General features: G+C 33.4%; 2 protein-coding genes across 3 annotated transcripts; one reads left to right on the top strand and one right to left on the bottom strand.

Moving 5' to 3' along the window:
- Window positions 1-1720: 1720 nt before the first annotated feature.
- LOC112022553 (mitogen-activated protein kinase kinase kinase 5) lies at window positions 1721-7995 on the bottom strand. Its single transcript, XM_024055168.2, has 11 exons — window positions 7403-7995; window positions 5860-6603; window positions 5690-5777; window positions 5075-5137; window positions 4810-4973; window positions 4347-4422; window positions 3916-3975; window positions 3692-3817; window positions 3172-3381; window positions 2924-3021; window positions 1721-2624 (listed from the first exon to the last, which is right to left on the bottom strand). Exons 1-11 carry the CDS (start codon window positions 7789-7791, stop codon window positions 2459-2461), a joined length of 2184 nt encoding a protein of 727 aa, XP_023910936.1. The 5' UTR covers window positions 7792-7995; the 3' UTR covers window positions 1721-2458.
- Window positions 7996-12818: 4823 nt separating this feature from the next.
- Window positions 12819-18762, top strand: LOC112022544 (protein OSB1, mitochondrial). Of its 2 annotated transcripts, XR_010625050.1 has the most exons (5): window positions 12819-13267; window positions 14125-14263; window positions 14960-15044; window positions 16962-17472; window positions 18077-18762. XR_010625050.1 is itself a non-coding variant. In XM_024055157.2 (4 exons), the coding sequence occupies exons 1-4, from the start codon at window positions 12954-12956 to the stop codon at window positions 17234-17236; spliced, it is 813 nt and encodes a 270-aa protein (XP_023910925.1). In that variant the 5' UTR covers window positions 12819-12953; the 3' UTR covers window positions 17237-17718. The 2 variants fall into 2 exon arrangements, 1 of the variants encoding a protein (XP_023910925.1); XM_024055157.2 differs by lacking the exon at window positions 18077-18762 and having other exon boundaries at window positions 16962-17718.
- The last annotated feature ends 8139 nt before the right edge of the window (window positions 18763-26901 follow it).

The following is a 26901-nucleotide window of genomic DNA, read 5'->3' as shown; positions in this document are numbered from 1 at the left end:
GGTTTAGGAATTTGGCTCTGTGACTGTGACTGAGTTCCATGAGGTTTCTGAGTCTTTAAGGCCGATTGGCGCAGCGGTTGTAGATTTCAAAAAAAGCAATGTTTTAGGAAACAACTCTCTCTCTTTTTTTTAAGGTGGGGGACCTCAGTCGTGGGAAAAAAAATTCAATACGTGCTTTTTTTTTTTTTTTGGTAGAACAAATAATTATTGGATTAAATTAAAAAAATATATGTATACACATTTATGGTGGGAAAAAAATATACACATTTCTTTAGTTTCCAATATAAATCTTAATAATTTTCTATAAAAGTATATTTGTATTGTATTTTGAAAAATGCAAGGTTTTAAAAATATGTAAATACACAAAATTCTTAAATGCAAAAACACCCGATGTGATTTAGGACACTTGTAAAAAAACATCGACAAGACTAACTCCTGTTAACTCTTATGGATGGAAAAATTATGTAACAATCATGTGACAATGTCACCAATCAACTGGTGTGTCTTCTTAATGTGATCCTATGATGTTCATGTGATTTTTCTATCCATAAAAGTTAACATCAATTAGCCTTAAAGGTCAACTTGGCGAATATGAAAAATTCAAGAAGTCAAAAAATAATTGAAACTTCAGGGTATTTTTTTGTAATTAATCTAAATCATAGGAGCTGGTTTGCATTTTCTCCTCGACAAAATAAGTTAAAAACTCAATGAAAAAGCTCATGTTTTTTTTTTTTTTTGGTAGAACAAATAATTATTGGATTAAATTAAAAAAATATATGTATACACATTTATGGTGGGAAAAAAATATACACATTTCTTTAGTTTCCAATATAAATCTTAATAATTTTCTATAAAAGTATATTTGTATTGTATTTTGAAAAATGCAAGGTTTTAAAAATATGTAAATACACAAAATTCTTAAATGCAAAAACACCCGATGTGATTTAGGACACTTGTAAAAAAACATCGACAAGACTAACTCCTGTTAACTCTTATGGATGGAAAAATTATGTAACAATCATGTGACAATGTCACCAATCAACTGGTGTGTCTTCTTAATGTGATCCTATGATGTTCATGTGATTTTTCTATCCATAAAAGTTAACATCAATTAGCCTTAAAGGTCAACTTGGCGAATATGAAAAATTCAAGAAGTCAAAAAATAATTGAAACTTCAGGGTATTTTTTTGTAATTAATCTAAATCATAGGAGCTGGTTTGCATTTTCTCCTCGACAAAATAAGTTAAAAACTCAATGAAAAAGCTCATGCACTAGTAGACTAGTCACATAACTTAATTAATGATAAATTTCGATAGTCTTATAAGCATTCAATCTAGTTTAGAGGAAAACGTAAAACGTTATCCACAAAGAAGAGTGATGCAACAAGGTATAAAAATGTTATTTAATTACATAAATAAATAACTTGTTGATGCATAATTTCAAACGCAACTTGTCTATTACCCAAACTGGTACAAATGCACTCACATTGTCCAAAATTAGGTCGGGCAACACCATTTTAATCAATTAGCTAGTACTTTTAGGGTAAGTTTGTAAATCCAATTGCAAAGACTCCTAAATCTAAAACCAGTTTTGTAAGATTGAGAAACCAGTTTCGTAAGATTGAGATCCAATGTAATAACTAGAGTAATTACACCATCCTAAATTACCACTCCCATGTGATATGTAAAAGTTGATAAGGTAAAAAAGTAAAAAGGGTTAATTAAAAAACAAAAAGAACAAGGTTTATTTTGGAATAAATTTCTGTTCCAAGTGATAACTGTCAGTTCTACAGAAAATGACAATAAATTTACATGTAAGAAAAGAGGTTAAGCTGCAATCATGCGGACAGCTTAATTGAAACAAGAACCTTTTGAAAATGAATTAATTGAAAGAGGATGGAGCCTCAATATTTACAGATTAAGTCAAATTTCGGTTATCTGTACTATATGACAACATTATCCTAACTTCTCTACCAAGTTCTCTACCTGTTCGAGATCAATTACAGAAGTATGAACGCCTTGTGTTAGTTAAAGCCTTAAGCTTTAGTAAAGAATATAAGATGACAAGCTTCCAATTTCCAGCCATGTAGATTTCCTGCTAAAAAGGGCTTATAACTTCAAAGGAGGTATCAAAGATTCATTTGATGGTAAATTGAACCTCTTTTGGATGCAAGGTACAAAAGAAATCTCTATATGGGAACGAAAAAATTTCCATTAGAGGCCCCTGCAGGCTGCAACTTTTCCAGACAACCTCTGCCTCTTTCCAGCTTTATCCACGGGTACCATAGTTTCCTAACAACCTAAGTCAGCTACAAAAGTATTCAGAGGTATGGGATTTCCTTTCCATGGGTCCTTAATGTGCACACGGATGGTTGTTCACAGTACCTAAGGGCACATTGTTGGAAATATTTGAAGGGTGAAGCTATGTGAACCATGAATCAATTGGTTGTTCACAGTACCTAGGGGCACATTCTGGAAATATTTGAAGAAAGGGTGAAGCTATGTGAACCATTAATCAACTGTGTGTTAGGGAGAGAAGTCCGGACATGATGCATAGTGGAAGAAGGATGACGGAAAGCCTCAGTGCAGTTATAAATTTTAGCATTATGATGTTGGCAGGTCCCTCTGCAAAAGAAAACATAACAACAATGAATTATTATGAATAAAGCCAAATTGAGTGGCTAAGAAAGAGCAATTTATTAATGGCAATAATTAATGTATATTTTTTAAAACTTTTTATGCGAAAAGAAAAAAAGTAACTAATTATTTTGATAGTTTTTTATATTTTCCATAAAATTGGTATCAAAACTTTCTTAAAATGGTCTTTTAACAAATGCCCTAAAAGCACCAGCTAACTAGACCCTAAAATAATTCAATAACTATAGCCTGAGAATTTCAGGAATAGGTGAGGATGTATTTTTTACCTACTACATGGGCGTTTCCCATTCACAATCTGTGTGCCAGGAGAGAATGACATCTGATCTTTATGCCAAGTGCCATCTCCTACAGTATGTGGTTTCTCCTGGAGGAGCACACACAACACAACAAAAAACATTTAAGTAAACAAATAATATATTTGGTTCTCTCTTTTTCTTTGGGAAGGGGGAGGGGGGAATGTTATTACACTGCAGTCACTATGGCCAAACACCAAGGACCAGTATTTCATACTTACCGTTAGATTAATTGCAGAAAATGCCTGCGTGGAGACTGCAACATTTTGATCATGTGAATTTCGTACAAAAGGATGCTCAAGTAGCTTCATAGCTGTTGGTCGCTCTGCAGGATTCCTGCGAAAGCAATAATGAAGGAAATCCTTTCCCTCTGAGGATAATGTTTCTGGTATGGGTGGAGTTCTGTTCAAAACTTTGAACATAGCTTGAGGCTGAAAAACAAAAGAACAGTTGGATACTAAAAGGGATCAAGTTTAAAACACAAGGATAGTATTAATAATAATAATGATTTATTTTTTTAATTTCCTCCTTCAAAACAGGATAGTACAAATAAGTACCAGTTGTACATCAAAAAATTAGCCACAAGAAATTTCTCAAAAGAAGTGTGATTCTTTAATAGGCCCATATAAATCAGAGATGGGTTGAATTCATACGGAGCACATGAAACAATAGCATGTAGATGACATTTTACATGCCTAGATTATGATCATTGAAGCATAACAAGGTTAACAATGTCCTCACCCCCGTGAAATCACTCCAAGGAGGTTTTCCATTCAGCATTTCAATAATGGTACAGCCCAAACTCCATATGTCAACGGCCAATGCAAGGTCAGGATTGGCATCTTTATTCAATGCAGCCTGCATGACCTGCACAAAAGTAATCAGAGTCAAAAAGAAAAGAAAAAAAAAAATAAGGAAGCGTACTAGCTGTCAACAAAGTTATTTCCAACTGCAATGTGAAGTACCTCTGGAGCCATCCAGTATGGACTGCCCTTCAGAGAAAGATTATAAGATTGTCCTGTAAGCTGAATACAAACCAGGGTTCAAGTAAGAAAACAACCCCAAAAAAACTCCAGGGTCTGTCAATAAAGAATCTGATTAAAAAAAAAAAAAAAACCTATAACCACAAAGAACAGACCAAGTAAAAACATCTGGTCCAGATTATGCAAAGGGGGGGGGGGGGGGGGGTAAACCTATAACCACAAAGAACAGACCAAGTAAAAACATCTGGTCCAGATTATGCAAAGGGGGGGGGGGGGTCGGAAATCCAGGAAGCATTGGTGGACCACTATTCACCAAAGAGAATAGCAGAAACACGGTGCTTAAATATGACACTAGCTTGAGGGAGTATAATAACCATTAAATTCTAATGTGTGGATAAATAATTCAAACTTACATGCTTAGCTACCCCAAAATCTGCTAGCTTAACCACGCCTAATGCATCAACAAGCAAATTAGCACCTTTGATATCCCTGTGGAGCATAATCATCCAAGTCACTGAAAATTCACATTAACAATGGCAACCAAACTACTCCAACAATGTGCTTTTACTAACCACTAGGTATATATAGCAGAACAATAAGTATTCCTTATAATCTTTTCAAGAATGACCAAGAATCAAATTTTCCCTCATTGTTTTAACATATCATTTTATGGAGTACAGTACATGATTTTTTTTATTGTAAGTTACACATGCATCCAATGAGTCGTAAACTCACAACCTCACCCTCCACCTAGAACTCATAAGGGGAGGAGGTGCCAGTTGAGCTAGAGCTCATTGGCCGAAGTATAGTACATGATCAACAAAGAACTTAAGTTACAATGCAAATTTGTTCTTTCTTATCAAACATGATAGTAACCTGTGGATAGTCTTTGTGCTATGCAAGTAAGCCAACCCAGAGAGGATATGGCGAGTGAAATTACGAACTACAGACTCAGTCATAGCTCCAAAATGTTCTTGTACATATTTGTTGACTGATCCAGGATGAACATACTCCAAATATATGTAAAAGTGATCGTCAATCTGCTCACAAACATCGTTACCTTAAATTGTTAGAATTGCAAAGAAATCGTAAGCAATTAATTTAACCAATATAATATAACAAGAACCAAAGAAATACTTACTATCTCACTTCCATAATACTGCACTATGTTTGGGTGCTTTAATTGACCGAGAATTTTTATTTCCTGTATCAAGAAATATAGTAAGAACAACACTAGAACATTATAAAGATAATTAGAGCAGACACAAAGTTATAAGTGAACTCCTAACTATTAGGATGTGGTCACAATGCATGACCTCAATTCATGACATGGAAAAGGTTAAAGCATGATGTGAACATCCCAAACAACAATGCTGATCATTGAGAGTTATAATGGGGAATTTTTCTATAAAGAGACAAGTGGTCTCAGGTACTCAGCACCGGAGAAAGGGGGACAAAACAAAAGTGGAAAGAGTCTTTGGGAATGCCTCTAATTGGAGTCTAGAGTTTCGGCCATTATGCAAGTTGCCAACTTAAACCTCTTTCATGTAGTAGAAACCAATGTTCATTCCCTTTCTAGAACTTATTGTAGCAGCTCAACCCAATTAAGTCTTAATCCCAAGTCCCAACTGGCTGGGGTTGGCTAAATATATCACCTTTTGCCATTATAACTTCCTGGTCAAATTTTGAATCTTCCCTCAACAAGAAACATATAACAGCAACTCTGTTCCAATCGAATGAAAACTCTAACAAGTACCTGCTCCAATTGCTTTACACATTCAGCAGATTTAGGATCATCAGGAATCAGATCAACTTCCTTCATGGCACACAAAGCTCCGGTCTCTCTGCCAAACAAATAAATAAGGCAAGATTAACTACAGAAGAAGGTCAATAAAACTAGAAGCAAACTTCATAATACTTGCATACCGGTTCGTTGCAAGGTAAACACTTCCGAATGTACCACGTCCAATGAGTCTTCCTTTTTGCCATTGACCTTTAAAAGATGACACGTGTGGTTGTTCTGCAATGTGATGGTTGGTACTTAAATGTGATTGCGGGGATGATTGTGATGGTAATGTAGCTCTTGGAGGAAGAGGCAAAGGGTAGGCACTGACATGATTACTACTTTCAGGCCAATCCATATGTGCAGATCTCTTTGGACTTTTAGGGGTGAGATGGGGACTTTGGGCTGTTGGGCTACATAGAGGTGACCGGTCAGGACTTCTCATGGTTTTCGCTGGTTGCACTTTTGAAGAAAACCCAACAATGCCATCCTGAAATTTTTGAAAAGCCAAAATAGAGGGAAAGGGATCCCCATAGTCTGATTTTCGTGGGCTTACATTAGGGCTCGAAAAGCCACTTGCCGGAGCACTCTTGACAAGAACTTTCTGCCTAGAGTTGCGTTTGTAACCTTCAACATTTAGATCTTGAGGAGAGAATCCCTTATGATAATTGGTTGAAGATTTAGCCGAACTTGTGGTAACATAAGGAGGAAAAAATTCCTGACTCTTTGGTCTTAAATGTGGACTAACAGCAGGACTTAATACATCATTTGTTGAACCGCTCCTGGCTGGAATTCTCACAGTCAAGTTTCGATTACCACGTCCAACATTTACATCCTGAGAGAGTTTCATAGGACAATTGCTTGTGACAACATTGTCAGTGTGGTTCCTGAGTTTTTGAAAGCAACGTCATTACAATAAATCAACAAAGGTAACTTGGAGAAAAATTGAAGGCTACAATAAATAAACTAGATAGCAGAATCATTATCATTATTATAATGATGCTGTCTTAGTTATAGTTCCTGTACTTACAATTAATCAACAAACAAAATTTGGAGAGCAATAAAAAGCTACAATTAATAAATTAGATAGAAACATCATTAGTATAAAGGCAAAACTTCAATGCTTCTTAGGTGTCACACCTTAATTTCCCAATTTGATCCAACCACTTGGTTGTATTGACTAATGCATCAAAAATAATAATACATCTTTCAATGACAATTAAATCCAACCATATGGTTCATTAATCAATGCAACCGCATAGTTAAATTTGATTGAAGAACCAAAGTTACAATACTTAGGAACCAGTATAGGAACCGGTAAGTTTTACACCTGTCATAATGAGTGATATCAGGAATACTGCAAATTTTACTACAAAAATCATATAAATTTTCCTTGCAATGATATCTAATTAATGCTAAGCTATAGTTTTCCGAATTAAATTCAACCTTGTGGATAACCTTACAAACTTTACCTAAATTTTGCTCAATTAGATACATAATCATGAAAAACAAAAAAAGACTAAAACATGAAACATCAAAAATAACCGTAATAACATAAGCAAATGAATCAAACAAACAACGGTTTAATTACATGATTCAACGAAAAACCAAACCAACCACCAATTTTAACCAAACAAACACGTTTCTGTTTTTTTTTTTTCCAACTGAAAAATAAAAAAGCTTTACCTCCTCAACGAGGGTTCGATTGCTTCATCGGGTGATCCGGGATGACCAGCCTGACCCGTTGACTCCGATCTCCGAGTCAATGAAAAATTGGCCGGAAGCGGAGGCAAAGGTTGTGGCACAGCCGATAAAGACCAGTGCTCCGATTCGAATTCGGTTCCACTAGGCGTTCGAGACTTTCGGGTCGAGTCGGGCCGATGCGGGTCCGACGACCCACACGCATCACTGGATCTGCTTCTCAACCCGAGTTCTCGATCACTGGCGTGCCGGATCTTCCTCTGCCTCGTGAGCCTCCTATCGAGAATATGCGATTTCCCAGAATTCTCAACGAATTTACCAACACTGCCATTGTCATTCCTCGTAGCACGCGAAGCTTTGTGGAAATAAAACATTTGAGAGTTTCAAGCGTTAGAACACAAGCAAAGTGAAAGTGCAACAATAATAACAACAACATCAACAACAACACCACATAATTATTATTATTATTATTATTATTATTATTCTTCGTATCTGTAGCTTTGTCGTGATAAAAGGAAACAACACGGTTCTTTCTCTCTTTTATTGATTAGCTGTAACTTTTGAAAATTTTAAAAATCAGTTTTTTTTTTTTTTTTCCTATCTGTGAATTGTTTTTTGGGTTAAAACATATTGACGTCGGTGACACAATAACAAAACTTGAGAAAAAGTCTGAACCTTATCTTAAAGAAATCTAGGACTATTAGCTTCGAGGAATCCGAAAATACACATACAAACAAATATATATGTTTATGTCAATACTCTACTTGCGAGGAAAGAAAACAAAGGAAAAAAAAATATGGTAGAGATTTTTTAGAATTTCTTGTTTGTCAACTTGTGGTTGTGAAACACGAACTAAGTCAAGGTTGACAAAAACATTTTTTTTTTCCATAATGATGTTGTTGTTGCCGTGTGTAAACTTCCAACGTTTATTAACTTTTTGAATTTCTCCTCGATTGTTTTTTTGTAGTAAGATTGTCAACCACGACGTTGTGTGTGTGTGTCAAGTGTCAACTTATTTTAAAGTATTGGAAAACATAATTCCGTCTATCTTAATTAATCATAGGCAATATTTTGAAAAAATTACATTTTATTACTTTAAATTATACATTTTTTTTACATTTACTTCTTAAACTATATTATCTTTTACAATTTTCTCTCTAACTATTATTGGTGTAATACTTTGCACTCCAATTTATCAGTAATTGTTTATGAAAATAAGTATGTATTCTCATAATTCATGGGATACATATAAAATGAGATATAGTGTAGGAGTAAGAGTAAAATGAGCATAATTTAAGACACAAAAAAAAAATGAGCATAATTTAAAAGGATAAAGTATTCATTCTCATAGTTTAAGGGGTAACTAGTAAGTATAACATGAGGTATAATTTAGAGAGTGAAGTGTAATTTCTTCCAATATTTTTGACACCTCTATATATAGTGGCAGAAGTCAGAACCAATTTTTTTTTCTTTTTTCTCCTTTTCTTTTTATTGTGGACCAATCAATAAAATAACGTACATACATATATGTGTACTTGTGTAGAATTTATACATAAACATGCATTATACATGATTTATTATATTTATTATTATTCGTTTATAAAAAATATCATCAAGTCAATTTGATATAATTTAAGGAAAATGTTTTATTTTAACGTCATATGTATTATTTTTGAACTATATTAATCACAGTTAATAGTCTTTAAACATTTCAAATTAAGTTTTTTTTTTTTTTTTGTTTTTAAATTAATTAAACATTACATACACATTAGAGTATAATAATGGAATAGGAAAAAAAAAAAAATATATATATATATATATATAGCTTCATCACATGCACTTTTTGCATACAATGAAACTCTTTTTTATTTATTTGTTTTTTGGGTTTAGTGTTATAATGTCTAAAAGTGAGATAGAAATAGTATCATATTTCTTTATGTGACTTTTTTTCTTCTAATTAGTTATTTGTACTTTAGTTAGTGGCTAATGTGAATGGAATAAACTATTTGAAATTTAAACTTTTCATTTTTTTCCAACTCTCACATAGAGGTATTGGAATTCAAATAGAATAAGTAATCTTTCTAAAAAGATATATAAATAATTGTTTTTTTTTTAAAAAAAGATAAGATAACGTGGAATAATGTTTAAAATTGAAAATGAGATAGTGTCCTAATTTTTAAGCAGAATGGAGAAGATAAAGAAAAATGCCTAAAATTTAGGAACAATAAATTACTCTTTTAAGTTTTAAACCGTTTGTGTTTTTTAATTTAAAATTATTTAACTAAAAGACAGGGATATTTTAGATAATTTAGAATTTGTGTGAAGATATATATGATACAAAATGATGAAATCTAAACAGAAATCATGTTATTGATAGTATATACTATATGTGCAAACCATTACAAATGTAGTATTTATTAGATTGAATGGATATTTGCATTAACCTCAAATAAAGTACAGCTCTGTCTCTGTATATATCACTAACTAAACATAATATCTAGCTAACTAACTTCCTAACAGAATTAATCTTACCGGAGCTTCCACGGGTACATGATTTGTAACTAACTATGCCACTGATAAATATACCTAAACTACCTGCAGTTTGTGAATTCTATTTACAAGCTACACGTCGTTTAGGCTCTCTTAACAATATTAAATAATAAATATCACTTCTTCTTTTTTATATAAGATATAAATTCTAATGATGTAAAAAAAAAAATCAGTAAACTGAGTGCTTCGGGCTTCAATAGATTAATGATTGCTTGGAAGACCTGAAAAGAAAAAGACACGATCAAAGGTGACCATAATGAACCAGCCAAAAACTCTCCGATGCTTAAGTTAGTTTTTTTGAAATTTTAGAATTCCAATTTTTAGGACTAGTGAAAACTTACTTCCATTTGATGTGGATAAATCCTTATATAGTGAGCTTTGGAGTGATTACTTATTTTGTAACTTCCCCAATATTTGTGAAAGTTAGAAAGTTATAACTTAACTTCCACAACCATTATAGAAGTTAGAATGTTAAATCTTATATTCTACAACTATCATTGAAAGTTAAGTTTTTAGTAGGAAGTTAAATTACAGCGATGAACAAGGATCTTGCTCATGTTTCAAAATAGCAACACGTGGTTCGACCCACAAGCTTTTATAAATAAACCTTTCTGGAAATTTCCTAAGTGCTGGGGGTCGTCCAGACACTTTCCTGATGGACGATTGTCCTTCTAGGGACGACCTTTATTTCCTAAGTTTTGGGGGTCATCTAGACGCTTTCCTGACGGACGACCCTCATGCCCATGGACAACCATCCTACTAGGGATGACCTTTCTATGTTAAGATAACCTTTATGATTTGGACAACTCTTATGGACAAATTGGACTCAATTCAATTTTTAGTTCACTATCAAATTATATTATAGTCTAATTAACATGCATATGTGTGTGAAGTTCTTTCCTAAAGACCTAAATCCCAACCCTTGCCCCCTACACTCCACAATCATTTATATTTGTGAAGTGACTATCGCGCCAAGGATATATAGTGGTATAAATATCACTTTTATATGCCCTAACATAGGCAATAAAACATAACAGAAATATAAAAATTACAATAGCAAACGGATATATATTGTTTATTGATCACAAACATGCTCCAACCCACTAATCTTTTAACCATAAAATCATATTATCTTTTCTTTTAATAGAAAAATAAATAAATGCATTCTTGTATACTTAACTCTCTAAATACAGCATGAAAAATAGTATTTATATATATATACACACATATATATGGACAAAATTTAGGTATAGTACTTTAGGTACTGTTTCTTAAATTTCCTTATTTACCATGTGATTATTTAACTAAAAAATATGAATAATTCTTAAGTACTTCCGAAGTATAGAGAATGGTGTTCCCTCCTCTCACATTCATGGTGGGGGTCCACCATGAATGTGAGAAGAAAGAACACAATTTTTCCGAAGAAAAAATTCACATGGCAGAATCTTAAAAATTGAACCTAAGGAACAACACCTAAGTACTGTACCTGAGTCTTACTTTGCTCTATACATACATACATACATATATATATATATATTACTAAAGAGATTTATTTCTGTATTATTTGAAAACATACTTGCTCTTAAAGTTAGTGAGTTTTATTCTTCTCAAAATGGGGGAAAAAACTAGCGAGTTATATATAGCAAAAATTTGAATATTAAAAATAGTGAGATATTAATACTTCTAATAAGAAATGAGTGTCTGTTAAATTTTTAAAAAAGATAAAGAGGGCAATTACTCATTAAGCAAAACTATAAGACACATTTTTCCTCTATATAAAAATTTGTCAACCAATGTAAGGAGCACTGTAAGACTTTAACTCAATACCATTGTCTCAGGTTTTGGATCCCATTCCACCAACTGCAAGTGTAACAATTAAATTATCCAAAAAAATTTGTTGACCAATAAAAGGAAGATATTAACTTATTTAATTTTAAGTTATTGCTAATCAACAATTGAATTTTAAGGGGAGTCTACACAATCATTGAAACTCATGATTCTTTATTCATAATGGCTAAGATTTATTCATAACTTTGTTTTTTATTTTGTTTGATAAAATATGACTGTCTAACTTAATAGATGAGGTTCATGAGAACTCTGAACAAATTATTTATGCTTTATTTTTTAGTTGGAAAAGGGGAATATAATTATTAGATGTCTCGCTCTGTTGGCTTAAGGCAGTACTCCTTGATGTTATTTATACATTAATATGTTGCTAATTTTACAACTTGAATTACTTCCCTATGAACTCTCAAGCACTTAATGCATGGCATGGACAAATACCAATTAAAAAACATATTTGTGGTTGGTCAAATCTAAGTTCTTGGCAATTTGAAATGCTATCACACATTTCTCAAAAAAATAATAGAAATGCTATCACACGTAAATGAGTTACGAGTATGCAATAATAATAAAAAAAATTTAAAAATAAATTCTGAAAATCTTATTTGTTATTTTTAACTTTACAGGGTTAATTTGATTCCCACTAATGATCATAGTTTTTCACCTTTTCTTATTCGTCTTTTTGTATTTTCTTAACAATCAAATACAAAAACATAAAATCATATTTATAAATCTCCAACTTATAGATAAACATATTAACTCAACAACTAAAATGAATCTAGAATGATTGAAAGTTAAAAATAACACGGTTGTTTTTTATTTTTGGAGCAAAATAACACAGTCAATATCAAAATATAGAAACCAAACTCACAAAAAGTTAAAAATAATAAAAACTAAATTAACTGTTACTATAAAATAAAAGTAAAAAAAATTTTGAGACAAAATATAAAGACTAAAAATTATATTTTCTCATTAAAAAAACTGCAAGCATAAATTTTGGGGCCCTACATATCTAGCTAGAGAAGAGTTAACGTTGCCGCCGTGAATCTTTTGAACCCTAAATAAACAAACCAGTTGTCAGAGTGTACTAAAAAAAAAAAAAAAAACAGTTTTCAGAGAACCCCCGCCAAACTGGCTTTCAATAATGAATACGCACCGTTTCGGAGCCCTAATCCGAAACGCGAAGCGGTTCTATTCGTCCTCATCCGCGATCGCTAGACCAGAGAAATTCTTCTTCGCCGACGACGGCGAAGCAGGGAGCTCGGTTTTCCGGCACGCCCTGAAATTCCAGCGGCCGGCGACGATCACGTGGAATAGGCAGTTGCTGAACTCCGGTAGCTTTATTGGGACCGTCGAGTTTCCTTTGAAGATTGTGAACACAAGGAACACCGGTCGCTTTGGCGTTCACACTAAGCTCTCCGTCAATTCCTCCCCCGACGATTCCAATCACACGGTTAGGTACTCTACTCCACATCTCTGTTTTTGTTATCGTATCGAATCGTATCGTATCGTATCAATTGCTTCTTCAAATTGTGCTTATAATAATAATTACTGTTGTAGTTGTTTATATTTCCAACATTTGATTTTGCATGAGCAAATGGCCTATTGTGATTGGAGTAACACCATTTTCACATGGGTTCACTATTTTTTATTTTGTTAATTTAATAGTTAGGTGGGGAGATTTGAATACTAGGCGTTTGAAACAAAGTACCAGTTGAGCTTCCGGGTCCACTGTTGATATCACTTTTATCATGTGTCAATCACACGAGGCCATGTCAGCAGTAGTAAAAAACATGTTCTGTCTCTTCACTTATTGTTGGGTAAGACACATGCTGTAATGCACTCTAACACACACACATACACTAGAGATAGAGAAGAAAGAATAGCTTCATGTTGTATTTGTATAGTTATCTGAGTGGGGTTTTTGGGAAAAAGGCTTTAATTTAAACTATCTCTATGCGTTTTCTAATGCTCTATGTGATACATGGCAAACTTGGTCAAAATTTTCCATTGGGTTTTCGGAAAGCTTCTTATGATATCACGATTTCATCTTAAATGAAGTTTAGCATATGGGATTTGATGAATGAAGGTTTCTGAATGAACAAAGAAGGGTGGTTATTCTTTTTTTTTTTTCTTTTTTTCTTGCTAGGACATGTAATGGCTATGGTCATGCATTGGATTTGAATGCGTAATGGGAGGTCAATTTGATTTGCTTCTGCTTTTCGTTTAGATATATGCATGCATTTCTTTATATGGAAGTTGGTGGGTTTTCAAGTTTGCCACTATGCAACTTACATTCTGTAATTTGTGAACAGGATACTACTGTTGATGTGGGACGAGATGGCAGAAATGTCTCTACAACATTTGAAACCAACTGATTTTATCTATGTTTCAGGTCCTTTAGGGTGTTATACAAAAGCTCATGAGGACGGAAACCTCAGAACATATTACAAGGTTCAGAAACCAAGTACATCTTTTTAACATGTTGCATAGCTGGGTCCTTATTTGGCATAAAAAGTGATCCTTCCTGCTGAGCTCTAGCTTCATGTTCAAAGATGTGGCTACAGTTTTTTATACTAAACTGAATTTCTCTCTAGCATTTGTCTTACTCATCTTTTGAGTTCCTACTTTATTTATAAAAAAAAAAAAAACCTCTTGAATTTTCTAAAGATATATTTTATAAAATATGATAAATTAATGATATTTTGTTGGCATATTAAAGTTGTTTATTGGTTTCTTTTGAAGACTCATATAGTTAGGGTATTCTTAATCTTTAACCTTGTGTTTAGTGGTAACCAATACCTAGTGGTGTATCAAATTTCTTTCTGGATCCCACTTGCACCTTATATCTAATACATGTTCAAGCTTTCACTTTATGAATTCATGTTCATTCTTTTCCCTTTGCTAATCATATTAGGCATTGATTTTTAAGATTTATTTGCTCTGAAATTGGGATGGAGCTATATTGGATAGTAGCTAATAAACCATGGTTTCTGATAGATTGAGTTCACATGTTAGTGTAAATGATGGTGCCTTAACCCTTAACCCTTTTCTGCTAGATGAGAAAGTATGAGGGCAGTAATTTTTTTCCCTCTGCTGATACATTTGCACAACCTCTATCTGTATGGTTATTTTGTTTTCTCTTTATAGGTCACAGTAGAAGAATTGAATTATGTTGCCCGAGATGGCCAAGGCCCAACCAGCCAAAAAGTCGAGGAGTCGCAATTAGGAGCAGGTACGATGTCTTCTATAGTTGAAATAAATGTGTAATGTATATCTTCAATATCTTCTAAAATATATGGCTTAGAGTTTTTATTTTCTTAGTCTTTTGGAAATGAGTAGAAAACTACAAAGCAAGAAACTAAAGCAAAGCGTGTCTTTAAAAGGAGCAAGTTGTTAGCACAGGATTTGTATATCTGACCTAGAAACAATTTGAACCAGGCTCGCAGGATGATAGTGATTATAATATTGTAATTTCTTTGCTTATATGCATATATTTATGTCAACTCTTGGCACAAAAGGGATGTGTATTTTTTATTCATTTTATTGATAGTACATTACACTAGAATCCATATCTATGGGGATTACACACAAAATTCAATGATAATTTGAATTTGAATTGCATGTTGATTGTTGATTGTTTCAGTCCTACAATTTTCTCTAGCAATTAGTCTATTGATTTATTAATCAATCTCATGATCTCCTTTAGCAATTTATGTCTTGATTTGGTCTTCAATGACATGGAAAGTGAATTATACTTTCCTACACTCCTCTCAAGTTGTGCATTAATCTTTGATGGAATGCATAACTTGCAGAAATTGAATCCAAAGCTTAACCTCTCTTCTAAAGCTTACCTTTTTTTTTTTGGAGTCTGAGAAAATTAACAAACACAAGTTAAATTTGGTAAAATAACAGCGCCATTAAAATGGTGAATCCCCCTCAATGAGAAATTCATAAGAAATTATCCTATAAAGATGTCACTATAGATTAACGTGACAAAAGCCTTTTAATATGAAGCAAGATAATATGAGTGAGAATTGCATAGGTAAAATTACCAATAGGCATAAGGAAACGTTAATATATCCTTATTAAAAGTAGGAAGAAAAAATGATGTAAATAATAAAAGATGATTGACAAGGTGATTATATTAAAAATTACTAACATGAGGAAAATCATGTGAATGAAGAGATTCAAGTAAGGTCCAATTGATACGCTTTGATGCCATGTTAGAATTTGAAATATCATGTAGCATAAAGATGAGAATGGAATAGATTAATGTGGTTGATCATTGAGACCTACGTCCACAACACCAAAAGACAAAGGGCTACATCTTTCATTCACTTTTCATGATAATACATTACAATAAAATCCATATTTATAATGAGGATTGCACATAGAAGTCAATGATGATTTGAATTTGAATTGCATATTGATTGCTTCAATATATAATTTTCCATAGCAACCAATCCCATGATTTTATGTGATAATCAATGTCTGGAGTTGGTTTTCAAAGACAAGGAAAGTGAATTATACTTTCCAACAATCTTTGAAGCACCAAAATTGGTTCATGCTAAGTTTTTTTCTTTATTGGTTAATATTCTTGTACAAAAAAAAAAGGAAGTTCAAAAGTTTTGGAAGACAATTTCAAGCTTTGGATTCAATTTTTGCAAGTTGTGCATTTCATCAAAGATTAATACACAACTTGAGGGGTTGAGGGGGAGTGTTGGAAAATATGACACTTTTCACAAATTAAAGACGAAATCAACAAATTGATTGGAGTAAATCAAGAGATTGGAGAAATAAAATATGTCAATATGAAATTTTAAATCAAAATATACATTTAATAAATTAATAGTTGACCTATTTTCAAATTTTATAAATCTCATTACACTATGGGTTCACTTGTATTTGTGATCAATCAAGTGAATGAAAGATGTATGGTATGTGGACTTCGATCTTAGTGATTGAAACCCGTTAATCTCTTACGATCTTCCTCTCTCATATTCTCTTTGTCTTCCATAATATTTCAAGGTTTGACAATACTCAATTATGAGTTTTTTACGACACTTTTTAACAGCTAGTCATCACGAAATATTTACTTTTTCCACATGCTTATCTATCTTCTTTGTCCTGTATCTTATCACATTTCTAGGTAGAGCTGACTTGGAAGGGTATGAAAACCGCAATTACTTGTGGCAAGTGTTTTTCACCAATCCATATGAATGGTGGGATTTAAGGAAACGTAAGGTAAATCCAAGACAGCCAGATTTCAAACACAAGGATACTGGTGAAGCTCTCTGGTTGAGTCCAAATGATCCTCCATGGATTAAAAGGCAACTCCAGTTGCTTGATACAAAAATGGCAGAACAAGGCCAAGGTGATTTCGGTTTGCGTTCCCGTGTCTCCATGTGGGTTTATGATGAGTAGGGGCAAGTCTGGAGGCCTTGAAAGAACTATCTGCTTTTGCGTATTGGTCATGTACAGGGTTTTACGATCTTAGTCATTGCATCTAACTGGAAGGTCAAAGAATGACAGAAGCAATATCAAAACTAGACAGGAATTTGAGCTTTTTACGTCTCCAAGCATATATATCTCAATCTCAGAGTTGCAGTGTGTTGAGCACTGAAGATTCTGCATTCAGTTCTCTCTACAGCAGGTTGCAGGTATCCTACACATGACAAAAATATGAATACAAGTCTTTTTCATTTTATGTAGGCTTTTTTTTTTTATTCCTTGTATAGCCTGGCCACTTCAGGGGTCACTTCATGATTGCAATATATGTACATAATGCATCTCCACAAACTTGTTTCCTTCTTTAAAGTAAGTTTGGATAAGAAAACTGTCTGAAACTTTCTGTTTAGATTGAATGAGAATTTCTCATTGAGGGATATTGGTTGACTTTCTTAGAATATCTAGATTTCCTTTTGGCTTGCATATGCCTTTGCATTAGGCTTTCCCACCTTGTATGGATACTTGACATCAAATGAACTAAGGAAATTCAGAAGAATATTAGAAGGGGAAAAAAAAAACCTGTTTCTAATGCCCTCAATTATTGATCAAATAGACACAATAAAATCCAGGTGATTTAGGAAACAGGTAGGTTGGAGCTTGCCAGGAAATCACCAACTTTGGCCACTTGTTTCGCCTCTTAGAAACAAAGAATCTGAGCATAATCAATGATTTTGTCGTGATAGGCAGATAGCTATGTTTACAGACAGTTTTTGCTTTCTGCAAACCCAATAACAAAATGTGGAATACTTTATTCAGGGTGATCACTGTGAAGATGACATATGACATATGTATAGCTTTTATGCTATAATTAATTGGGGCACTCCTAAAGGGATCATTGCCATGTTGATGCCCTGTTGAGACAATGAGTCGAGCAACAAAAGATGAAGGGTGCCTTTTTCAGTACATGGTAGAGGCTTCTAGTTCTAGTGGAGGGCTTTTGAAAATTTGTAGGTTCTTAGAATGGGAAGAAGATGATGGAGATGGTGATGATGGCCATGACTACATTAAACTTCAAGGTTTATAAATTGGATGGGAAGAGAAAAAAAAGGTTGGGGCGCAACACTTGGGCAACAAGGTTTAGTTTGTATAATATAATTGTGCAGTCTCTCAGCCCTGAAATGTCCTGGGATCAAAGCAAATAGCATTACTTCATGGATGATTATTTTGAAGGCTATTATGATTTTATGAGTCCATATGAGAATTTCAACAATGGTATGTTCAGTTTGGAGGACGAGAGCCTAAAGAAAGATTTTTACACCTTGAATTTGGATTAGTCCTAAAACTGAAGGGATATTGCATTTCATCTCTGTCAAACTTGTTAGGTGCTGTATTGAAATTTGAAAGAATGTCAAAATGAGTCTATTAAGTTTTCTATTTTCGGCTTTTGTATTTTTAAACTGATATATTGCAATTTTTTTTTTCTGGATTTCCATGGAGTTGAATTCTTGTAAAGAATAAAATGTTTCTGATGCAGATCTTTCTGTAAATGAGAAACCAGTGTCCCCACCAACCCCCCCACCCCCCCCCAAAAGGGATGCTTCTTTCTTTTTGTGAGAAACGTTATTATAACATGCCATTGGCCATTAGTAGAGAATTTTACTTATGTTTCTCTTATCATTCAGAAGCATTCTTATACTTGCACGTAAATGTCTCAATGTCTTTCTCCTTTAGTGTATCAATCTCTAAATCAAAAATGTATTTTGTACTATGAACAAGGAACACTGCAATATTTTCACTCTTAGGTCGTTGGTCTATTAATCAATAATCATGCTCATAGTTGCGACTTTTTTTCTTCTCTTAATTTTTATTTTTATGTGCGTGCTCACGTGCTTGTGTGGCCGAAATGGTAGCATATGAATCTCATGACCTGGGTTGAATTTTGTTTGTTGGGCCTCAGCCCGTCACTAAATTGGGGCTTGACTGTCTGGTAAGACAAGTTTATTGAATCCATTCATTATAGCCCAAATTTCACTCCTACGGCTCTCTGCTTTTCTTGATCCTCCTCATCTTGGGGACATGGCCGACATGCCACAAAGACCTTGTGAAAAGCAATGATTTCTTTGTCATGGCTGTTATTTCCTTTGCACAGATACCAGCCTGTTGTATATATCTGGGGATCAGAATTGTAGCAATTCACCACGAGTTAGGGGTTCCTGTTGAGGATATTATATATTACAAGTTCTTTTCTGTGACTAAGTTTGGAGCTTTTATAACTAGGGATCTTTCTGATGTCAAGGCTCCCAATTGGAATAATTATACATGAAAATAAATGTTAAATGGCCAGAACCAGAAGGGTTGGACACTAAATGTGGTGGGATATCTATTTTTTTTTATTTGAGAAGGTGGTGGGATATCTATTTAGAGTTTCAAGTAATGAGTCTCATGGACCACACTCTTTTCTTTAGTTGTTTACCAGAAAAAAGAAACTCATTAATTGAAGTGAAAATCACTTGTACAGACACGAGACATCTGCAAAAGACTTTGAGGTCAGCGTTGCTATTTTTTGACTAATAAATCTAAGGACTTGCTTGATTGCTTAATATTACTAAATGCTAATTGATGTACTGCATGACCCCTCTGCACGACTATAATGAACAATTAGTCAATGTGATCGAATTAATCTCAAAACAAATTGGTTTGTACAAATTTTTTTCCCCACAAGATATTCTAGGAATTTCTCATTGCCTGAGTATTCTACCGAGTAATGGGCATGGATGATAAATATGATCTACTTTGTTGTATGGAGCTAAAAGAATATTTTGGCCTTGTTCATCTATCTCTAAACTCTGCAATGATCTTAATATTGGGATTCAGAATTGTTTGTTTCAAAAGCATAATAAGCTCTTTTGTGTGAACTCCAAGCTTTGACTGATGACTCTCTTACATTTTGTTATCGGCACCAGGATCTTTAGGAAGATAATGTCATGTGACTCATGTTGATGGAACACAACCATATATTAGAATTCGAGGCATTCAAATAGATAGAATTTTGCCAGTTCGACCAACAGTATGTCCTTCAATAGCCTCTTTTTCTTCGGTCTATATTTTGTTTTTGTGCTAGCAAATCAAAAAATTCAAACTACACAAACGGGGGATGTGCGAGTGTGGGACACTCCAAGGACCAAAACAGCTTCGGAAACGAGATATTCTAAGAATAATTTCCACAAGCAACAGCCAACACTCACTGTCAAATTATGGCCAAGCAATTCTACTTACAACTTTTTTTTTTCAACTTGTTAAGATGAAAAATTGTTGATTGGAATAATATTACATTGAGCAATGTTTATTTCACACTTGCATTTTTTGCACAGAAGTCGTCACTTTAAGAGAAGTCACGACTTCCAAGTTAAAAGTCACAATTTTAGTTCAAACAATTGAGTGTGTGTACTATGTACGTAAGTGACAACTTTTTAAGTGCAATTCTATTGACAACTTTTTTTTTCAACTTGTTGAGATGAAAAATTGTCGATTGGAATAATATTACACTGAACAATGTTTATTTCACACTTTGCATTTTTTGCACAGAAAAAAAGCAGTCACGATTTCCAAGTTAAAAGTTACAATTTTAGTTCAAACAATTGAGTGTATGTACCATATATATATATATATATATATAAAAGTGAATGTTGTACAAATGACATTTTTCTATTACCTTTCCATGGAAGTGGAACTACCACTTATTCCACTTTTCATATGCAAAAATCACAGTGGGTCCAAGTAGTAAAAAAGTTTTGTAAAATGTTGTGTCCGCGCATTGTTCGTCATAATTTGACTGTGTGTATTGGCTGTTGCTTGTTGTAATTGTTCTTAGAATATCCGTGACTCAAGATTTGTTTTTGTTCAGGAAAGGAGATGGGACTTCAAAATGAACTAATCTACAGACATGACAAGAACTTTAAACGTATCGCAAAACGCTAATCATTAATCAAAGACCAATCACTCTTTAAGAGCCTTGTCATCCCCAACTTGCAAGTGCTCTTATGATTGAAAGTGCTATTGCCTTTTACACTTTTATGCTTCCGCACGACGCCTAATGTTATCTCCATACAAAACAAAACAGATAAAAAGATATTATAATAAAAAGGGAAAGAACAAAGAATTTTCCTAGTTTTCATTTTGTGTTAAATTGCAGATAAATTTATTTATGAATTATGATATTGGTTTATGCGTCCATGAAATCTTCAAAAATATGTCTCTTGGCGGTTCATTATTGGGTTTATTATCATCTGAGAAGTGTCTGTCTACCAATCACCACTATAGGTCCACATAAGAAAATGAAATCAATGTTAAGGTTATGACAAAGTGATAGTTGCAGTTACACAAATGAGAAGCACCATGCATTTCTCTTTTGACCATTTGCAAAGACAATGCAAAATAGAAAAAGCGCTTCAATTTAATACATTCAAACCTTAAAATTATCTTATTTAAAGTAATATTGACACTATTTATTTTACATTGTTTTGTTCGTTCTTTACATATTTCGAGGATGAAGGAAGAGAAACAATTAAAAAATAAAAAAAAATTTGATATTTAAATGAAATAAAATGTAGAATAGATAATTTGATGTGAGTATTTGTTGTGCAAAATAGAAAAAAAAAAGTCCGCTTTAATGCTAAAACAAACAAAAATTCTTGCACAAACTAATGCGAATGAGCTGCAAAAAAAAAAAAAAAAAAAAAAAAGCAAGCTATTTGAGTATAATTTGTAACTCAGCTTGGCAAGAACTTTCATATTGGTTTATTTTTTTAATTTTTTTAATATAATTTTTATTGTTAAACAACCCAACCCTAACATTGACTTGATAAATGGTAGTTTAGATGTGAAGATTCTCAATTAATAACTCGTTTTGGCTTTGTGAGCATGCTTGTAAAATATAATTTTTGCGACCAAACAAACAAAAAGCTTATAATTTTCAATATTTGATCTCATAGACTCTGGTTCAATGCTACCGAGTCCACACTGTGCATTTGGAACCCTATGCAAGAAAACAACGAGTGATGTCAAGTTCCTAATCCTATTGTGTTCTAGAACTAGAATACTTCAATGAGTTAAATACATACGAAACCCTGACCAAGTCTCTTTTAAAAAAAAAAAAAAAAAATCCACATATTCTCTTGTTTAATCAGATTCTTCATCGATTTTAAGTGAGATCACATGGACAGCCAACTACAAAGAAAACTTTGCGGTCAATGTATATATATTCTGCATAAATCTCTTTTTGACTGGCTAATATATTGGAACCCGATTGATTGCTTTATATGACTAAAGAGGTCTATTGCATTGTTATGGTGGTTAACTAACAATTAGTCAATATGATAAAACTGAGCTTAGATGTTAGAACAATTTGCTCAGTAAACTTTCCCAAAGAAATCCTATGATTTTTGTAATTGCTGAATTAGCTATATTACATTGGTTAGAATTTAGAGGCAATAATAATTAGCACCCTCTCATAGCATGTAACGTTAAAAGTGATAATTATCTTGTCGTTTATATAACTTTTTAAAAGTTAAATAAAATAAGCATTTGACTTATATAAAATTCATAAATAATATAAAAAAATAAGCAATAAACAAACTTGTAAGGCATTCAAAACAGCCTAACGTATATAATTTTACTCTTAAAAAACAATCTTTCTTCCTTTCTCTCCCACCAGTAATAAGTGGTAATAATTCACGGATCCCAAACTTGGATCTAGTTTCTACTGACCTAAAAGAAACGTTTAACCTTGTTCATCTACCCCATCTTTTAGAGTGAGATTAACACTATAGCCTGTTTGATTCAAAAGCACTACCCCATGTATGACTTTCAAAGCTTTGACTGAGAGCTCTCTCTCTCTCTCTCTCTCTCTTCTTCATTATAAAACGAAGTAATAAAATAATTATTTCTAGTTGACGAGGGGTATGGTGGTCATTTCGCTCGTCAACGAGAGAGCATTGTATTTGTGGGGTGCAACGTTGTCTCCTCCACTTATTAAAACAGTAGTCAATATCCAATCCATACAGTTACTTTGCATCTTTTTCCTTCACTCATCTTCTTCGGTCAGTCAATTGTTTTGTTTTTAATACTAGAAAACTTGTTCTTTATGAAATGGACCTATACACAAAAGATTTCACAGATCTTGGTCATACATATCAAATTTAGGTCTAGTTTTTTTAGGCATTTTTTTATAATTGTATTATTAATACAAAAAAAAGGGATTATCTCTTATCCAATAATTAGTATTATCTTTTTTTTAATGTATAATATAATTTAATTATGTGATTTATTGGAAAACCTAGAACATAACACCAAATGTTACTTAATTTTCCTCATGTTCAAAGATATTAACATGATTTGTTAGGAGAATCTTAAGATAGATAAGTGGGAATACAAAGATAGATAGACTTTGAAATGAAGAAAATTTGCTTGAAGATGGGATTGATCCCTACCGTTGAGAAATAGATGATAAAAAGTCACTTCAAATAGTTTGATGATTTAAAGAAAAACAATTAATGCAACCGTGAGAAAAAATGAGTTGATTCCAGCTGTGAGAACAAAAGAGGGTCATAAGAGAAGGACCAAAAATAACATTAATAAAAGTAGTAAAGACATATCAAGTAAAAAAAAAAAAAAAAAAAAAAACCCTTATAGTATGAGTTTGAATATAATAGAATTACTAAAAAGAATACATGTGGTCAATACTAACTAGTCTATTGAGTATCTATAATTATTCCTAAAATTTTGGAACTAAGATTTGTGGTTGTTGTTGTGAATGATATATTATTATATAATAAAAGTTGTGTCAATTGATGAATTCACGTGAAAATAATATTATAATCACAACTTTAGCGAGTATGAAAATGTTGTAAAAAAAATTATGTGTTTATTAAAATATTGCTATTTTAGTGTCGTCTTGCATTTCTAGGCTGATACTTAGAAACCAAATAAAATTTTTGTTATTCAAAAACCATTGTAATAAATAACATATTTACAAATCATGATTTTTTTTTTTTTTTTTGAGAATGCAAATCATGAAAAGTTGAAGTACTTTAGTTAGCAAATAAAACTTAGTTTTTACCATTTTAAAATCAATTTAAGACACCTTTAAAAAAAAAACAAAAAACGGGACTTTCACTTTTTCAACTTCAGTATGATGATGCTCTTCTTCTTTTATGGCTGCTCTAGATAGAGAACTTGAATTTGGTTTGTGAACAAAGCAAGCAAACAAATTAGGCGGAAGCGTGTTGAGTTTTCCGAATGAAGTCCATTACGCTAATCAATGCAATATTATATTTAAATTCATTATCGATCTTGTTTTTGGTTTCTGTGAATCTATGGATTTCATAAGAAAACTTGTTCTTTTTTCTTAGGCTGTGTAAGATTGTGTTAATGGTACGGACTTTTATGCTTAGAAAGTTTAGTACAAAGTGATTACTAATCACCGCTGTGAAAGGTTGACCAGTACAAAGTGATTACTATTTTTTTTTTTTAATGAAAAAGTGATTACTGTTTGGAACTTGCGGTCATGACTTATGTGAATGAGACAAGCATTAGTCAATAGTGAACTCGTTAATGCTCCATACAACACATTTACTATACATGGTAAGTTCAAAAAAGAGAAAACCACATGTACTCAAACAAGAGGGAAGTAAAAGGAGCGTTCACAAATCAAAAAGTTCCGGATTACCTTAACTAAGATCTTATTGCCCTTATCCCTAAACGTCTTGGGCATGAAACTGTCAGTTAGTATAGACTAATTGGCTTGTGCAGTACTGTTTATAAGATAATATCTAAGATTATTGTGTAGAGAATTAGACCCCTGCTGCCATTGTTAATCTCCCCCATGCAAGCAGCATTCCTTGAAGGGAGAAGGAGCTCGAATCATATCATAATTGCTTAGGCATTAATTTGCTCTCTGAAAAGTAGGAAGGGAAAGGATGGATACATGGTAATAAAGATTGATATGGAAAAGGCTTATGATCGCCTTGAGTAGAGCTTTATCAAAATGGTTCTTGAATATTTTGGATTTCCCCATAATATTACTAGTCTCATCATGAGCTGCATATCCACAATAACCACAGCCCTGTTATTTAATGGAAGTAAATTAGAAGCCTTTCAGCCTTCGAGAGGCATCAGGCAGGGTGATCCCATCTCACCCTATCTGTTCCTGTTATGAATGGAGTTCCTTGGTGCACAAATCACAAGCATGTGTAAAGAAAGAAGATGGGATAAGATGTAAGCTTCTAGACATGGGCCAAGCGTCTCACATGTGTTCTTTGCAGATGATTTGATGCTTTTTGCAAAGGCAAATCATAAGAATTGTGAAGCTGTTATTGAAGTATTAGATCATTTTTGTAATCTTGCTGGTCAAAAGGTTAATTCGGGAAAGTCTAAGATCCTATTTTCACAAAATGTTACAAGAAGGAGGAAGAGGTATATATGTAGAAAACTGGGAATGAATGCTACCAATAATCTAGGAAGATACCTTGGGTTTCCCATCCTCACCCAGGGTAGACCGGGTGCTGCCTTTAATTTTGTGGTGGAAAGGGTTCAAAATAAGCTTGTTGGATGGAGGACCAAGCTGCTATCAAGGGCTGGAAAGCTTGTACTTGTCAAATCAGTAGCAGCCCCAATAGCAGAATACTACATGCAATGTCAAGCCCTTCCTAGTAAAGTATGTGATGTAGTTGATAAAACCATTAGAGATTTCCTATGGGGCTCGATTGAAGAGAAAAGGAAAATGCATATGGTCAAGTGGAGCACAGTGACCATTCCAAAAGAGTTAGAAGGGCTGTGATTGCACTCAATGAAGGATAGAAATCTAGCTATCCTTGCTAAACTTTGTTGGAGGTTGGCTAGTGAATAGGAGTCCCCTTGGGCAACATGTGGCTACAAAATATCTAACTCCCAGAAGAATGACGGAGGAAGGAACAAAATTACCTTGCTCAAGTGTTTGGTCTGCTTGCAAGAAGTGAGGTCCAATCTATGTCAAATGTCTAAAATGGTCTGTAAGGAGTGGTGAATCAATCAATTTCTGGATGGATTTTTGGCTGCTAGTGGGTACCCTACGCAGTCTCATCCAAGGGCATCTAAATTGAGAAGAGGACCATCTAATAATCAGGCAATGCTTTGATGCTGAGCGTGAATGGAGTGCTCAGAGTATATCCTTTGAAATAACAGACCATTTACTGAATGTCATAAAGCTACCCCTCTATCTATTGACCAAAATGTAGAAGACTCGCTGCATTAGGCTCACTCCAAGAATGGCTTCTCCTCTCTTAAATCTGCCTATCTGCTGGCAAGGGGTTTAAATCCCTTAAACCTGGAAACTGAATCTATACCATGGGTATGGAAGGTGGAAGCTCCGCCCAAGGTTAAATTCTTTTTATGGTTGTACTTGTACCTTCATAACAGTGTACCCATTAGAGAAGTGCTGGGCTCAAGGAGTTTAAACCTCGACCCCATTTGTAGTTTGTGTAAAAAGAATAATGAATCTGTAGATCATCTTTTAAGGGGTTGTGAGGTGGCAAAATATTTCTGGCAGGAACTGAAATTTCCCCATTGCCTAAGGGACACGTTTAATTTACCCCTTGGAAAATGGC

The sequence above is a fragment of the Quercus suber genome, unplaced genomic scaffold, assembly GCF_002906115.3.
Source record: "Quercus suber isolate HL8 unplaced genomic scaffold, Cork oak 2.0 scaffold_518, whole genome shotgun sequence".
Classification (NCBI taxonomy): Eukaryota; Viridiplantae; Streptophyta; class Magnoliopsida; order Fagales; family Fagaceae; genus Quercus; species Quercus suber.
The sequence above is the reverse complement of the archived record's forward strand: the minus strand, read 5'-3'. Positions and strand labels throughout refer to the sequence as shown.